The 16,499-nt window shown below is 32.8% G+C and overlaps 1 protein-coding gene across 6 annotated transcripts in view; it reads right to left on the reverse strand.

Moving 5' to 3' along the window:
* KIF20B (kinesin family member 20B) overlaps positions 1-16,499 on the reverse strand; it is an 80,726-nt gene that overhangs the window by 56,180 nt on the left and 8,047 nt on the right. For 5 of the 6 annotated variants that reach the window (XM_072806157.1, XM_072806154.1, XM_072806153.1 and 2 more), the window contains 13 exons: positions 15,021-15,107; positions 14,784-14,900; positions 13,762-13,900; positions 12,589-12,773; positions 10,921-10,957; positions 9,992-10,219; positions 8,965-9,076; positions 7,780-7,851; positions 7,330-7,476; positions 6,494-6,656; positions 5,340-5,624; positions 1,564-1,703; positions 676-814 (listed from right to left, as the gene is read on the reverse strand). In XM_072806157.1, the coding sequence (XP_072662258.1) occupies positions 676-814; positions 1,564-1,703; positions 5,340-5,624; positions 6,494-6,656; positions 7,330-7,476; positions 7,780-7,851; positions 8,965-9,076; positions 9,992-10,219; positions 10,921-10,957; positions 12,589-12,773; positions 13,762-13,900; positions 14,784-14,900; positions 15,021-15,107 (1,851 nt within the window). The remainder of the gene's footprint in view (positions 1-675; positions 815-1,563; positions 1,704-5,339; positions 5,625-6,493; positions 6,657-7,329; positions 7,477-7,779; positions 7,852-8,964; positions 9,077-9,991; positions 10,220-10,920; positions 10,958-12,588; positions 12,774-13,761; positions 13,901-14,783; positions 14,901-15,020; positions 15,108-16,499) is intronic. The other variant, XM_072806155.1, reaches the window with a different exon arrangement.

Genomic DNA, 16,499 nt, shown 5'->3' on the forward strand with positions numbered 1-16,499 from the left:
TGACAAACAGTTCAGGTATACTTTCACTTATATGTCTCCTAAGTCTCTGTTGGGACAGCTGAGGAAACAAACCTCCAATATCACAACTCAAACCAAGAGCCAAATCATGTCTGGGACATGTAGAGATAATCTGACAGCAAGAGCCAGGACATCACCATCCCAGGCCCCTAAACTGAGTAATAAAAAAAAAAAAAAAAAAAAGGAACAACCCTCAAAAGACATCAATTAAAATAGAAGCAGCAGAAAAGAATATTTCAACAGCAGGGAAAGGTAAGTCAGCCAATAAGAGAAATCCTTTTACATATAATGTTTTTGCTCTAATCAGACCAGCATAAAGGACTCTTAGGCCCTTTTAAAACTATTTAAGATTAACACAAATCTAAGACAGATATCTCATATTCAGACTAAAAGGAATCTACTTACCTATAATCAATACAATGACTCAAAAGCAACACCAAAATGAGATATAAGCATAACAGACACATAACTTTTTTCTATTCTAATAGTTATAAACAAATTGTGCTTACATTCCTTAACAAAGCATGCTTAATTATAATGAAGCTACATAGTAAATTTTTTAACTCTAAAGTATATTAATGTTTTTTCATTACTGATGAAATACACTACATGGTCCCACCAAAAACCTCACTGGACTTAACATTTCAGTAAACATACTTTGGTTTCAACTTTCACGGCACAATCTTCATTCACTAGTTCTTCTTGAGTGTCACATTTACCAACCAAATCCTTGAAGATAGCCAAACGACATTCAGCATTTTCCTCAAGTATCTCTCGTTCCTGAAGAAGAGTTTCCCTTCATAACACAAATTAATCACATTAAGAAAAAGCACTACTTTGTGTTTTTTTTTTAATTTCTAAGATTAAGGATATATGCACCCCTATGTTTACTGCAGCATTATTTATAATTGGCAAACTATGGAAGTAGCTCGTGTCAATTGATAGATAAATGGATAAGGATATGGTGTGTGTGTAGGTATGTGGGGTATGTGGGATGTGTGGGATGTGTGGGGTGGGTGGGGTGGGTGGGTGGGTGTGATGGAGTATTACTCAGCCATAAAAAGGAATAAAATCTTGCCATTTACAACATAGATGGAGCTAGAGATTATAATGCTAAGCAAAATAAGTCAAAGATATATACCATATGATCTCACTGATATGTGGAATTTAAGAAGCAAAACAAATGAGCAAAGGGGGAAAAAAAGAGACAAACCAAGAAACCAGAGAATAAACTGATGGTTACCAGTGGGATGTATGAGGGGGATGGGTCAGATAGGTGATGGGGATTAAAGAATACACTTGTAATGATGAAAAAAATAAAATAATACAAATAAACAAAGATCAAATACTTATAAATTAAAAGGAGGTTTTAAATCATTCACATATAACTCAGAATCACTGTGAGGATTATTAGCAAGGTACTTTTAAGCCCATAGAAAAAATGTCCAAATTCAGAAGCCACTTAATATAAGTATAAATAACTTTTAAAAATTCTGAACAAATCACATCCTCAATTCTTACTAGGACACGAAAGAAGTAACTTACTTAAAGTCAGCTTCCCGTTGAGCTAAATATTGAGTAAACTCCTGTGTAACTTCATCACGAATTTTAAATTCCAATGTTAACTTTTCTTTTCTTTCATTTATCAGTTTTTTCTTCAAGTCTTCTATTAAATCCAACAGTTTCTAAAACATAAATATTAAAATTTTAAGAATATATCCCAACAGAAGTACAGTCCAAGTATTCAAAATAACAATATAGTTGACTATAATTATGCATCCTTCTAATAGTAATATTCTCACTGAAAATTATGTATTTCCAGAAATTCATTAATCTGAAAAATCAGGTGGACCTCTCCATATTTTAAAAATAGACTTACAGTAACTCAAATGTCTCACTGTATGACTATACTAAGAAAGGAAGGAAAGAAAAAAATTTGAAGATCTTTATCTACCAGGAACTACTCTGGAGAGTTCATATTTGATGCTTCCAATCCACACAACCTTCCGTCAGCTTGGCAGCTGCATCTATATTTCATAGGTGGAGAAAGTAAAGACCAGGTGTGTGGAAAGTGCTGGACGTCAGATTTTAAATTAGTCAAGATCTAAAGCCCAAGTGTTACATATAATAGTTACTAAGAACCCCAAACACTTTCCAAAATGGAAAAAAGAGATGTTACATAAACTTATCTTACGTGGCTTTACCTATCCAATATGAGCAACAACTCTAAGACCTTGGAAAAAGCATATATAATCATATAATATAGACAATGAATAAATAAAGCAATTAATACCTGACATAGCCAATATAGATCTGTAATAAAATAGGTTATATTTTAAGATAAAGACTGATATTCCTTAAGGTTTCTACTTAAAGTTTCTCAATAATAAATTAATCAATAAACTCAAACTGCAGATCTTTCCATGTCTCAATTTTATATTTGAAATTTTTTTCTATAGATATCGTAACTTTGAAATTCTCTTAAGAACTTATACTGAGGAAACACTTATATAACAGTATCCAGTGTTTTGGCTATGAGAATAGTTATCACAGTGCTATTGTTTTATGGTAGCACTTATATTTAATTAAGGAAAAGTGAAACCTAATTCAAAAGTCAAACGTAAAAGATTGGTTCAATTATGGTACAATCACACAGTAGCCTACTGTAATGAATAATGATGACATATTAATAATTCACAATTTGCACAATTTACTTTTAAATGAAAATGAGGATACAAAAGAGTATAATATATACTAAAAAATCCATTAACATGAGTGATATGTAAAGAGATCTTTATATTTGATTTGTTTCCCTCTTTTTCTTTTTCCAGATTCCACCATGATCTTTTATAATTCTAAACAACCACATTTTCCCAGTTTAAACCAATAAACTGTAATGATAAAAGAAGAAATGTAGGAGACCTAGAGAAATCTGCATGAATGTAGGAATAGCTTGGGAAATTCATTTATTAATTCTCAACAATTCATTTTTTATCATTGTTAGCACACAATAAAGTTTTTGCTAAAAAATAATCTGATAATTCTACCTAATTGAACCATAAGTATTAATATGCTAATATCAATGTATCTCATGATTTTTAATGCCAACTAAAATGCTAATAACATAAAGCAAGTAGTCTAATCAGGTTCTTTTTTTTTTTTTTTTTTTACATTTTTTAAAATTTAAATTCAATTTGCCAACATATAGTAAAACACCCAGTGTTCATCCCATCAAGTGCCCTCCTCAGTATTCAGGTTCATTTTTAAAAGTTAAATATTAGAATAAAAGTTAAATATTAGAATATACTTTGATGAAATTTTTAAGTACCTTATCAATGTTATAGGAAGATACGCACTTATATAGTTCAATTATGAACTATAGCATTATTTTTCTCTGGTAAATTCAGAAATTTTACTAACATTTCAACCTTAATCAACATTTTACATAAACTTTAGCTTTGAGAAGATTAATACAAACTAAAATAGGACTACTGATCGCTCCTTTTCTCACTGAGGTTAAGTATTACATTACAGAGGTCCACGGTAAACAATATACCATTACATTGTGACCAGAACCAGATAAATTGGGACTCACATCTGAAGCTTTTATTCTCATTTCCAAACAATACAAGTGCAATGATGACTTTCAGGGACAATGAAGTAAATTATTAAAATGAGAATATTAAACCCAATATCTCTTCCATCTACTTGGACTTCTAAAGTCCAAGTGTACTATGATATGAGATTTGTCAACACCATTAAAGCACACCCATGAGCACAAGGTTACCAGTTATCCTAGGACAATAAGACTCCATATATACAGACAGTTATGGCAAGGTAATAAGGGGAACCAGTTAATAAGGGGAACCAGTTCACATACCGGTAACCGGTAATGTGAACGTGATCTAAATCTCAAGATTAATACAACGTAAATAAACGTGTGAACTGTATTTGGACACAGGCTAAAAATACCATTGTTTAATCTTATTTATTGTAAATATAAGATGACGAACCAATTCCTGATTGGTACTGGGTAGACATTTTGATTGGTGCTTGTACTTAAGACTGCAAAGTGGGGGGGGGATCCCTGGGTGACTCAGCGGTTTAGCGCCTGCCTTTGGCCCAGGGCGTGATCCTGGAGACCTGGGATCGAGTCCCAAGTCGGGCTCCCTGTGTGGAGCCCGCTTCTCCCTCTGCCTCTCTATGTGTCTCATGAATAAATAAATAAAATCTTTAAAAAAAAAAAAAAAAAAGACTGCAAAGTAGGTTTGGTGGGGTATGCGATAAAGGATATTGAGGAACAAGGATATTGGTCAAAGGATAGTGAGGAACAAGGTATTCACATGACCTCAAAGTATCATCCCATAGGTAATATACTTTTACAATGAAAAGAGATCTGAAACACAATACCTTAACCAAATGAGCAAAACTTAGCATAACCAAGAATGGAGAAATCAGACATCATGTGTCTCCTGATAGGATGCAATGGGAAATTCACAACTTGACCTACATAATAGTGTAAAACCTAAATCACGAAGAAAAATCAGAGAAATCCAGAGTGGGGGTACGCTACAAGACAATCAACCTCAATTTCTCAAAAATCTTTACAAGATTATAAATAACTAAAGAAACACAAGAAACCTGACATTCAAAAGCAATGTGTTAACTTTGGTTGTAGATCAAAATCAAAGTGGCTATAAAGGACATACATACTGGGACCAATGAAAAAATCTCAATATGGTCAGCATAACTAATTATATTATTGTATCAGTGTTAAATTGCTTAGGTGTGAAAATGGTCTTGTGATTATAAGGAATATGTCTACATTATTAAGAAATACATGCTGAAGTAATTAGTTGTAAGGTAAAAAAAAAATTAATTGTAAGGTATCATTATGTCTACACCTTGTTTTCAAATGATAGAGGCAAAAAAAAAATGTGTATTCACTTATACATGGAGAATGAAACATGGTAAAATGTTACCTGGCAAATCCAAGCAAATCTAATGGGTTTTCATTGTACTAATCTTTCTCTAGGTTTAAAATTTTTCAAAGCACAAGGGAGCCTAACTGGCTCAGTTGGTGCAGTGTCCAACTCTTGAGCTCAGAGTTGCGAGGTCAAGCCCCACACTGGATATACAGTTTGCTTAAAACTAAAATCTTTAAAAAAAAATTTTTTTTTCAAAAAAAAAAAAAGTTGAGATATATAAAAAATTTAGTATATTGTTGAAAAAAGTTAGAAGAGAGGAAGCCTTAATATTCTTATCCCTAACTTCACAATAATAGTAAGCCAAGCTTAGAATTACGAGTTCTTAATACATACTCTCTTCTCCTCGTAGCTAATGAAAGCCTTATCTTCCTCTAACGTTTTATCTAGATCTTCATCAGTAAGTTCACCGTTTTGGTTTTCTTCACCGTTTTCTGGATTCTCAGTTAGATCTTCATCTTCCACCAAGTCTTCTAAACCACTTTCCCATAAAATTGTGGATCTTTTTACATTTAACATTTTATTAACTGAATTATTAATATCTAGCGATGCATCTTGAGAAGACTTGGCAGGTCCAAATGATTTTTCCTGAGAAGAATTTAAAGTGTCTGGAACATAAACCTGTTAAAATATTCAATGTGACTTTTAAAACAGAAAAGGAAAAATTGTCAACTAAAAAATAATTTCACACATTTAAGTCAAATGACAACTCTAGTGTTTAAAAAAGACCTATGCAGAGACAGAACATGAGAGACTCCTAACTAGGGGAAACAAACAAGGGATGGTGGAAAGAGAGGTGGGTGGGGGGAGGGGGTGACTGGGTGATGGGCACTGAGGGGGGCACTTGATGGGATGAGCACTGGGTGTTATGCTATATGTTGGCAAATTGAACTCCAATAAAAAATAAATAAACAAATACATACATACATACATACCAAAAATCAAAAAAATAAATAAATAAAATAAAATAAAAAATAAAAAAGACCTATGCAAGCAAACATATAAGGACTTCAAGCAAAAGGGCTTCCTGATTAGCCACTATGTGAACTAGACTGATGGCAGAGCAGACAATTCTTTATAAGAATGCTCCTAAATTGGGGACATCTGGGTGGCTCAGTTGGTTGGGCGTCTGACTCCTGGTTTCGGCTCAGGTCAGATCTCAGGGTTGTAGGATAGAACCCCACGTTGGGCTCCACACTTAGTTCGGAGTCTGCTTGGGTTTCTCTCTCCCTCTCCTTCTGCCCCTCTCCACCATACTTGCTCTCTCTCTCACTCAAATAAATATATAAATCTTTTTTAAAAATAATAATAATAGCAAGGGAAACTCAATCTTGTCAGATGCCTCTTGTCAAATGTTTACATTTTTAATTTTCCATTATTTCCTAGGTTTACAGTTGTAAGTGCAAAATATATTAGCTATGCTGACAAAAAAATGGTTCATATTCTAATAAGAGACTTAACAAAATATGCAGAAATTTGAATATATTTACTTTTTGTGCAATGGCTGAGAATTTTAACACATTGAGCGTTTCATCATAGGCAAAATAACATTGGCTGATGTTGACAATCATGCATATTTTCCCTTTACCATTAAAAAAACTTTGAAAATAGTGGGTCAGTTTACTTTCCCGAAATGGCACATGCTGTTGAAACCTATGGAAAAGATTTCAAAAAACTCTAAATTAAAACAAATCTCATAAAGTAAGAATGCTGATAAATTTTACAAAGAAATAATTAATCTAGCTATCATGGACTTCTAGGTTACTGATTAGTTCTGCCTATGAAAGTCATTTTCTGTTTGTTATTTTCTTTAAATACTGCTAACAATACTAATAATAATAATAACTCACTAGACAAAATGTTAAAAAAAATCACATTGAATTGGGTTGCATTTTCTAGTATAAAGCAATTTTACAATATACACCATGAAATACCTTTACTAAAAATGATGAAGGCTAATTATAATTTGCTCAGTCTAAAATACTAATTAATGCAGAAATCTATCACATCTAGAAGAAAACAATGATTTGTTAAGAATAAAGTGGTCATAGATGCTAATGACCATGAGAAGCTTATTATCTAAAGTGTCTGTTGACATATATTTGCTATGGAAAATATTATGTTTACTTGATGAGTCACTAGCATCAACTGACACTGTTTTTTATTTCAATTTTTTTAATCCAAGAACTCTAAGTATTTCTATTATAATCCATATATTGTCATTATGTAAAAGGTTAAAAACAAAAAAGAATTTTCTAAAACTAAAGTTGAAAGTTTAAATGTTATTAATAATTAATATGCCAGTAGCACTTCAAGTAACACTTACTTTGACTTTTCACTGTTTTTCAAAACATTGATACACTTCCCCAGAGTCAATAAAGAAGTGTTGATGTTACCAGTCTCTCTTAGCCTTTCCCCTTCATTCTGTGTCTTCATGGTTCTTTCTGAACCAGCAAGATCACATAAACACAATCTAAATTAACAAAAAAAAAAAAAAAAAACACACACAAAAACTATAAAAAGTTCTTCAAAACAGAACAATTCAAAATAATTACAATATATTTTTTAAGAGAGATAGAACGCATGAGTAGGGATGAGGGCAGAGGGAAAGAGAGAACTGTGAGCAGGCTCCATGCTCAGCACAGAACCCTGCACAGGGCTCAATCTCACAATCCTGAGATCTTGACCTGAGCTGAAACCAAGAGTCTGACGTTTAACCAACTGAGCCACCCAAGCGCCCCCAAAATAATTACAATTTAAAGAATGCTAAACTTACTCACTGACGCGCATTACACGAGGCATTTCAGAATCTTCAATCTGTAATATTCTAATAGTGAATATGCTGTGACTAAAAGAAAATACAAAAATCAAATGGTATCTTTTAATTTCTGTATTCTAAATAGGCAAAGCAAGCAAAAAAAAAAAAAAAAAATCAACATTTATTTCCTAATACCAGCCATACCTCCGGCATTGCATTTTCCAACTAGTTGACAGATATTTCAATCCAATGTTCCATTGTCACCTACATACTAACTCCCTAAAACCAAACACCTATCTCTCATTTAGCCCCAAATTCCTTGAACCCTCTTCTTCTCTTAACATTCAAACTTCAATTAGTGAAATAACATAATAAAATCTCTATTTACTTGCAAAAAATCGTACTATTGGTTAAAATGGTGTATGTGTATATATATATATGTATATACATGTGTATATATGTGTGTGTGTATATATATATACGTGTGTGTGTGTGTGTCTGTGTGTGTATATGTATAGCTAATTTTCTTCAAGTAGACACCTAAAGCAAAGCATACATTAGGCCCAAATACAGGATTATCTGGATCCTATACCATCTGCATGCCATTCTGAGCATTGGGGATGGCTCTTTCCCCCCTAAGAGACCACTTGTTTTAAACATCTCACAGCTGTTGGGCAGCCCAGGTGGCTCAGCGGTTTAGTGCCACCTTCAGCCTGGGGCATGATCCTGGAGACCCGGGATTGAGTCCCACGTCAGGCTCCCTGCATGGAGCCTGCTTCTCCCTCTGCCTGTGTCTCTCATGAATAAATAAATAAAATCTTTAAAAAATAATAGTAATAAACATCTCACTGATTAAACTTATTTCCTTTTGTCTCTCATGCCTCAATCCCTTCCTTCAAAAACATCATTCTTTAACCCCTTGAGATGCATATTGCAGGCAACTGTTACAATATTGAGCTTAGATATTCACATATAAAACAACTAAGAGATTCCATGCAAATTAGTAAATTTTGTTAGAACAAGAAATAGTCCTAATAATCTTATGTGTTTAGTGCTCTTCAGTTAAAAGAGTATTTTTTTTATGCCTATGAATTCATTTAACATATCAGAGAACCTACTAATTTAATCTTAAATTAGTTGTATTTACAATAGCACAGAATACCCTGGGTACTTCAAGTTCACATGGCAGGATTTCCTCTTTACCTCCTACTAGAAGCATTGTTTAGCTTTGTGAAGGCAACACTCTGGTGCTTTATTCCTAGTTTTAAAAGTCTATATGCTTCTTTGGAATCAGACACTTGAATCCACTGTAGATCTTTAAAAAATAAAAGAGGACACATATCACTTTAGAAAAACAGCATTGTTGTACAATGTAATCTTTTTGGAGATTTGTAACCTCTTTTCCCAAAGACATAATGAAATCTTTTAATAACACCCCTTAGGTGGAATCCATTCAGCTATTTCACATTCCACTAGAAAAATGATATACAAAAAGAAGGACATTCGAATTATTTTCCAATATTTAAGTTATAAAAACACAGATAAATGTTTTTCAACAGTAGGCTAAAGAGAAAATTAAAAATAAAAAATATTACTTAGAATTAAACATCCAGGGGGAAAAAAAAAAAAAAGACAAAGCATATTGTGAACTACACCTACAAAATTACCTAGATGTGAGATACTGCAGACTACAATTCCTAAGTGAATCATGAAGCCAAATTTAAAGTCATACCCGGCACTTTATAAAAGAGAAGTAGAATACAGAAAAACATCAAAGTGCATTCTTTGTACTAAGAGTAAGCATAATTATTCTGAGTTGTAAATATGTATACATATATATACACACATGTGAGTACAGGTCATGATGTTAATATGTATGTATGTACTTCCTACTTTGAGCAGTGGTTTTAAAAAGTTGAAAAAAACACCACTGTGGAAGAACAGAAACATTTCCATAGATCCACGGCAGCTATAAAGTAACAGAACAATGTGAACACCAACACACACAGCTCTTCCCAGAATCCCATCAATGATATTCAAGCAAAGCAGTATTTACATTGACCCCTATACATTCAGGTTTAATTAACATACCAAAACACACTTCCAAAGCACAAACTTTTTTTTATAATGTTGATGTTAATAATATAAAAGTTTTCGATCTCTAGTTTGATGTAACAAAGATTAGAAAGAAACTTCAGAACAATAAGATAAAAAGCACTCATTACTATACCTTTTATAAAAGAATAGCCCTTTACATCTTGCGAAAGGCGTAGTATCTTTCTCTTTTGGAACTTAGATAATACGGGAACAAACAAGTCATAAACACATTCATTGTAAATCTCAAAGAAAGAAACCCACACAGAAAATTTTATATTATTATTCATATTCAAGCTAGCTTGTTCACAGTCTTTCATTGATTCTTCAGACTCTGGGATATTCAAAGAGTTTGTTAAACTTCCTACAAAAAATACAAAAGAATAATCACAAAATTAAGAAATTGACTAAAAATGAGATGAGACAGATCAAGACTCCTAGACTCGAAAAACTAATTATCCTTAATCTTTTTAACCAGCAATGTAAAACACTTTTTGGACCAAAGCAGATGTTTAAAAAAAAAAAAAAAAAATGTGTATTAACCAAAGGTTGGCTTCTTTTTATCTTTCTTTTCTTTTTTGAAAGAATGCCAATGGGGCAGCCCAGGTGGCTCAGCGGTTTGGCACCACCTTCAGCCCAGGGCATGATCCAGAGACCCACATCGGGCTCCCTGCATGGAGCCTGCTTGTCCCTCTGCCTGTGTCTCTGCCTTTCTCTCTCTCTCTGTTTCTCATGAATAAATAAAATCTTACAAAGAAAAAAAAAGAAAGTTAAAAAAATAAAAAAAGAAAGAATGCCAATGAACCAAACTGAAGTTACATGTAAAAGACAAAGAAAAAATATTATCTCTTGAATTCTAAATGAAAGTTACAAGTGAAAGGAATTCTCTGTGATATTAAATCCAAATAAAACTTTACAGTGTTATTTCATATTGTTATGTACCATTTTCTAAGAATTACTGTGATTAAAAAAATTAAATCATTAGGAGTGATTCAAAAATTAAAAGCTACAAGTGTATTTCATATAATCAACATTTGAAAAGTAAATGGAGAAAGGAAACCTTACCATAAAGACTTTCATAACTATCATTCTGCATCACAACCTAAAAGGAACAACATTTTTTTAAGTTAAATACCATTTTTAGTTGAGATTAAATAGCCAGTATATCATATCTATCCGAGAAAGTCACTAACCAAACCACAACCTTTCATCTACTCAATTCAAAGACTTATTAATCCTTTCCCCTAGTTAAATAACACAGTCTCATAATAAGAAATCTGGGAAACTACAGAAAAGTATTAAAAAGAATATCATCACATCCCTGTCACTCACAATTATTAGTAATATTTCAATATGTTCCTTCCTATCATTTTCCCCACATTTATTACATTGAAAGCTTTTACTTTTACTCGCTGTAATTAAAAATTATTTGTAAACAAATAATGGTGGCTATGTAACTGAATAGATGTGAAATGACTTAATTATTCTATCAAGAATATTTAGATTATTTACAAAGTTTTGTCAGTAAAAATAATACTAAGATAAAAATCTTCATTTATAATTTTTTTCTTCTGCATTCTAATTATTTCCTTAGGACGTATCCCTAAGTGTGAATTAGTGGATAAAAAAACATGGAAAATGTTTTTAAAGTCCTACAGTACTGCCAAACTCCTTTTAAAAACACATTTTACAATGTACGAAAGCATGATTTCATTTTTTAAATATTTTAATAGCTTCGTAGGTAATACAATGTTTTAACTGGATAACTTGTAAGACAAATTTTTTTCATTATTAATGACTTCAATTTCCTCTAAGAGGGGCACCTGGGTGGCTCAGCGGTTGAGTGTATGCCTTCGGCTCAGGTCGTGATCCCAGAGTCCTGGGATCGAGTCCCACATCAGGTTCCCTGCAGGGACCCTGCTTTTCCTTCTGCCTATGTCTCTGTCTCTCTGTCTCTCATGAATAAATAAATAAGATCTTTAAAAAAAAAAAAATCCTGTAATTACCTACTAATCTCTATAATTTTTAAACTATTTTAATTCAGAAATCATAATCATGGACTCTGGGCTTTGAACTCCACTGAGCAAAAAATCTTTTATTACTTTGAAACCCTGATTTCTAAATCTTAAAAAAGAAAAACCCCACCAATATTTTGCAACTATCTATAAAAATTGTTAATAGTTTTAACAATCTTGAAGAGGATAAATGTCTGAAAAAAAAAACATAAAATCCAAAAGAAACAGGAAGAATAGACAAATATACCTTTACAAAAAGCATTTTGTGAAAAACTACTAGAGAAAAGAGACCAATACATAACCTAACAGATAAATGTTATAAGAAAGTTTCACTTTTTACTTCTCATATCCCTTGTTTATTAGATTTTGTGTGTACAAATTACTTTTACTTCTATAATTTTAAATTTTAGTTTTAATTTTTAAAATTTACTTTTTAAAAAAATTTTGAATCATTACAGAACTATTTCTACAACAACCAAAAAAGATTTTAGAACCATTTACATTTGTATTGTTTAAACATTTCTGCTATTTGTAAGATATAAGGCAAAAAGAGAAGTCTTCAAACAAATTTATATTTTTCTTTAAAAAAAAAAAAAAAAAAGACAACCAACCATCACCAACACCACCAGGAAATATTCTAATATAGGCTGAAACAAAGTAAAGAGCTTATAAAAGATCATGATGTATATATTTTTCACATACTAGACTACTTCCATACCTCTTTAATTTGCCGAAGCAATGCACTTTTGCTAGCAACCTCTTCTTTCTCTTGGTATGGTGATAACCGTAAATATTCTCTAGATCTATGTGGTTTAAGGTTCATCTTTGTATATAGTCTTTCCTGAAGACTATCAAATAATACATTCAAAGTTCGCGGCAGAATACCAATATTTTCTTCTGTGCCTGTGAAAAGAATTTTTGTTTTATACTCGCTTAGAGTAGTAGGAAAGTGCAAATGTTCCTGGATTACCAATGCTCCTTTTATACCACCAACAAGCAAGAATGGACAACTAAGACAAAAGCAAGAGAAGCTGAAGGATTATTCAGTTTTCCATCACTTTGCTATTCATTGTATAATGGGTATTTTATCAACTATTATACTGATGCAAACCTGAAATTTTACATTGAGATCACGCCATAAGATTTGCAATTACCCATAATCACAACGTATAAAAGTAAACAAAATGCCAAAATGATTCCCTGGGTATCCATACTTAATTCACTGCATCACATAAATCCTTTTCCTGAACTTTTATCATCTAATAATTCTCTATCATACTGGGAAAGTAATTTCACAAATGAATTAAATCAACCTGAATCAAAAGCCACTGGCAGGGATCCCTGGATGGTGCAGCAGTTTGGCGCCTGCCTTTGGCCCAGGGCGCAATCCTGGAGACCCGGGATCTAGTCCCACATCGGGCTCCCGGTGCATGGGGCCTGCTTCTCCCTCTGCCTGTGTCTCTGCCTCTCTCTCTCTCTGTGACTATCATAAATAAATAAATAAATACCTTAAAAAATTTAAAAAGAAAAAAAAAAGCCACTGGCAATACACATTCAATATGCTATTACTATCAGAGAGGGTGACAGAACATGAGAGACACCTAACTCTGGGAAACGAACAAGGGGTGGTGGAAAAGGAGGTGGGCGGGGGGTTGGGGTGACTGGGTGACGGGCACTGAGGGGGGCACTTGACAGGATGAGCACTGGGTGTTATGCTATATGTTGGCAAATTGAACTCCAATAAAAAGAAATTTAAAAGAAATATATATGCTATTACTATTAAAAATGGAGCAAATGTACGAGGTAATGGAAACATAATTACATGGAAGTATTATGAGAATGAGTAAACATTAGTGCTTTTTTCTTTTCTGGCAAAAATAATACATATTACCTTGAAACGTATACGTTTTTCCTGAATTGGTTAGCCCATAAGTAAAAATCAGCCGACTTTGTCCTTTCAAGAGGTCCTTCACTGGCTGCATAATGCAACCCTGGAAGAATTCCTTCTGTGTAGTTTCTGGGCCAAAAACCTAATAAGCATTTTTTAAAACAAGTCTTTTTAGAAAATTCAAGTAAATGTTTACAATCAATTCTACCCTATAACTCATGTTTTAACAAAATTTATTTTTTTAGGTTTATTTATTTAAGTATCTCTACAGCCAACCAACATGGGGCTAAAACTCATGACCCTGAGATCAAGAGTTGTATGTTCCCCCAACTAAGCCAGCCAGGCACCCCTCATGTTTCAAAAATTTAAAAGATTTCTTTTGGGATCCCTGGGTGGCGCAGCGGTTTGGCGCCTGCCTTTGGCCCAGGGCGCGATCCTGGAGACCCGGGATCGAATCCCACGTCGGGCTCCCGGTGCATGGAGCCTGCTTCTCCCTCTGCCTGTGTCTCTGTGCCTCTCTCTCTCTCTGTGACTATCATAAATAAATAAAAATTTAAAAAAATAAAATAAAATAAAATAAATAAAATAAAATAAAATAAAATAAAATAAAATAAAATAAAATAAAATAAAATAAAAGATTTCTTTTATAAGATACACTTAAGATAGGTGCCATAGCCCCAACTCTCACAAATATACATAATAGTTTACTGTCAAAAAGTTTTCAAGATAGAAATCCAACCTAGTAAATCAAGTTTTCATTGAAAATTTAAAAGTACATCTCTTAAAACAAAAAGGGTTTAAAAAACACTATACAGGAATTTATTCCCTTCCAATTACATATTTACAAACCTGAAATTTGGGTTCTACTCTTAAGAAAAAAAATACCATACAAGTGCCTAACACCTAAGTCCCACAAGCACATGATATATATATATAGTTCATTATATATAATTATGTAGCTATTTAGCCTAAGCCAAATTTCTTCTACTTAAAAGAAAAATCTTCAGTTTCACATAAGTACTTACCTTGGAGAAAGTAAATTTCTGTGCCATCTGCCCAGAGCTTTTCTCACTTAACCGACCAAGGATGCTCTGAGGATCTTTCAGCAAAAGAGTCTGTGAGTCCAACATATACACACAGCCCTAGAACACATACATACGTACATGCATACATACATAAATAAAGTCCCACAATAAATATATAAAAACAATGGTATTTTGTCCATTTAATGAAAGCAAAATCCAGTTAAAGTCAACACAAACCTCAGACTCGTGTTCTTTTTCTGACTGTGTAAATGGTCTTATCCGAAGATAAACCTGGAGATAATCTTTGGATTCCAAACTATTTGCCTTAAAAAGAACAAAATAACTGTATTTTTAAAATGCAAAATATGGCTTTTCAGAAATCACCTTTCTTTAAAGTGGCTATTACATAACAAGCTGAGACTATACAGAACCTCTAAGCAAACAGTGATTCTTCTGTTTGTAACCGTTTTCTACATCTAAAGAGAAGTAAATCTGCTTTAAAAAATATACCACAAAAGACTCAGTTTCCTCTACCTTTTATATTTATACTTGAAGTTTACAATATATCTCTTTTCCATAAGATCCTAACCTTTACACTAAACACAAATAACAGGGCTCTAAGTCACTAAAACACAGTATTCTAGAATAAACAACATGCAACCAGAATAGTCTATTATCCCAAATGTTCAATTCTATCCAAAAAAAAATTTTTTTTTTTTTTTGCTCTACAGCATTCTCTTTATTCCTGACTTTGGGAAGAAATGAGTTTAGCTCATTTTTAAAAGTAATTCTAAAGAAATGTGGTTTTTGTCCTAAGTAAAAAGGAAACAATTACTAAATACAACTTGCTAAAAAAAACACACAAAAACTAGAAAATCTTAACATAGTTGAATATCTATTAAAGAAATTCAACTTATATTCAAATAAACAAAATAATTCCCAAAAAACCTCCCAGCCTTGGTAATTCACTAGCCTAACTTCTCTCAAACACTTTAGGATAAATCGTACAAATCACAGAGAGGCCTTCAAGAAAATAAAGGGAACACTTTTCAACTAATTTTGAGTATGAAATAAACTTCACACCACCATCTGACAAAGATATCCCCAGAAAAAAATTCCAGAATAATATCCCTAATTAAGACACGTGCAAAAATTCCCTAAAAAGTATTAACCAATATATAAAATAGAATAACATATCCTGACCAAAAATGTTTTACCTCAGAAATGCAAGGTCAGTTTAGCATTCAAAAATCAATTTATGGGCAGCCTGGGTGGCTCAGCAGTTTAGTACCACCTTCAGCCCAGGGCGTGATCCTGGGGACCTGGGATCAAGTCCCACATCGGACTCCCTGCATGGAGCCTGCTTCTCCCTCTGCCTGTGTCTCTGACTCTCTCTGTCTCTCATAAATAAATAAATAAGTAATCTTTTAAAAAATCAATTTGGGTAAATAACCGTATTTTAAAAAAATAAAGAAATGTTTATCCCTACCAGATGTAAAAAAGTGGGGGGTGGGGCATTTGAATGATTACATGAAATTGACGTAAGTATTCAACATCCATTCATAATAATTCACAGCAAAGTAGAATAGACAGGAATTTCTTTCAGACAAAGGGCATTTATAAAAATCTACAGCTAATATCATCCTTAATGATGAAAGACTGAATCTAAGATGAATAGCAAGGTAAGTAACAAGACAAGGATTTCTGCTCTCACCG

The sequence above is a fragment of the Canis lupus genome, chromosome 29, assembly GCF_048164855.1.
Source record: "Canis lupus baileyi chromosome 29, mCanLup2.hap1, whole genome shotgun sequence".
NCBI classification, from domain to species: domain Eukaryota; kingdom Metazoa; phylum Chordata; class Mammalia; order Carnivora; family Canidae; genus Canis; species Canis lupus.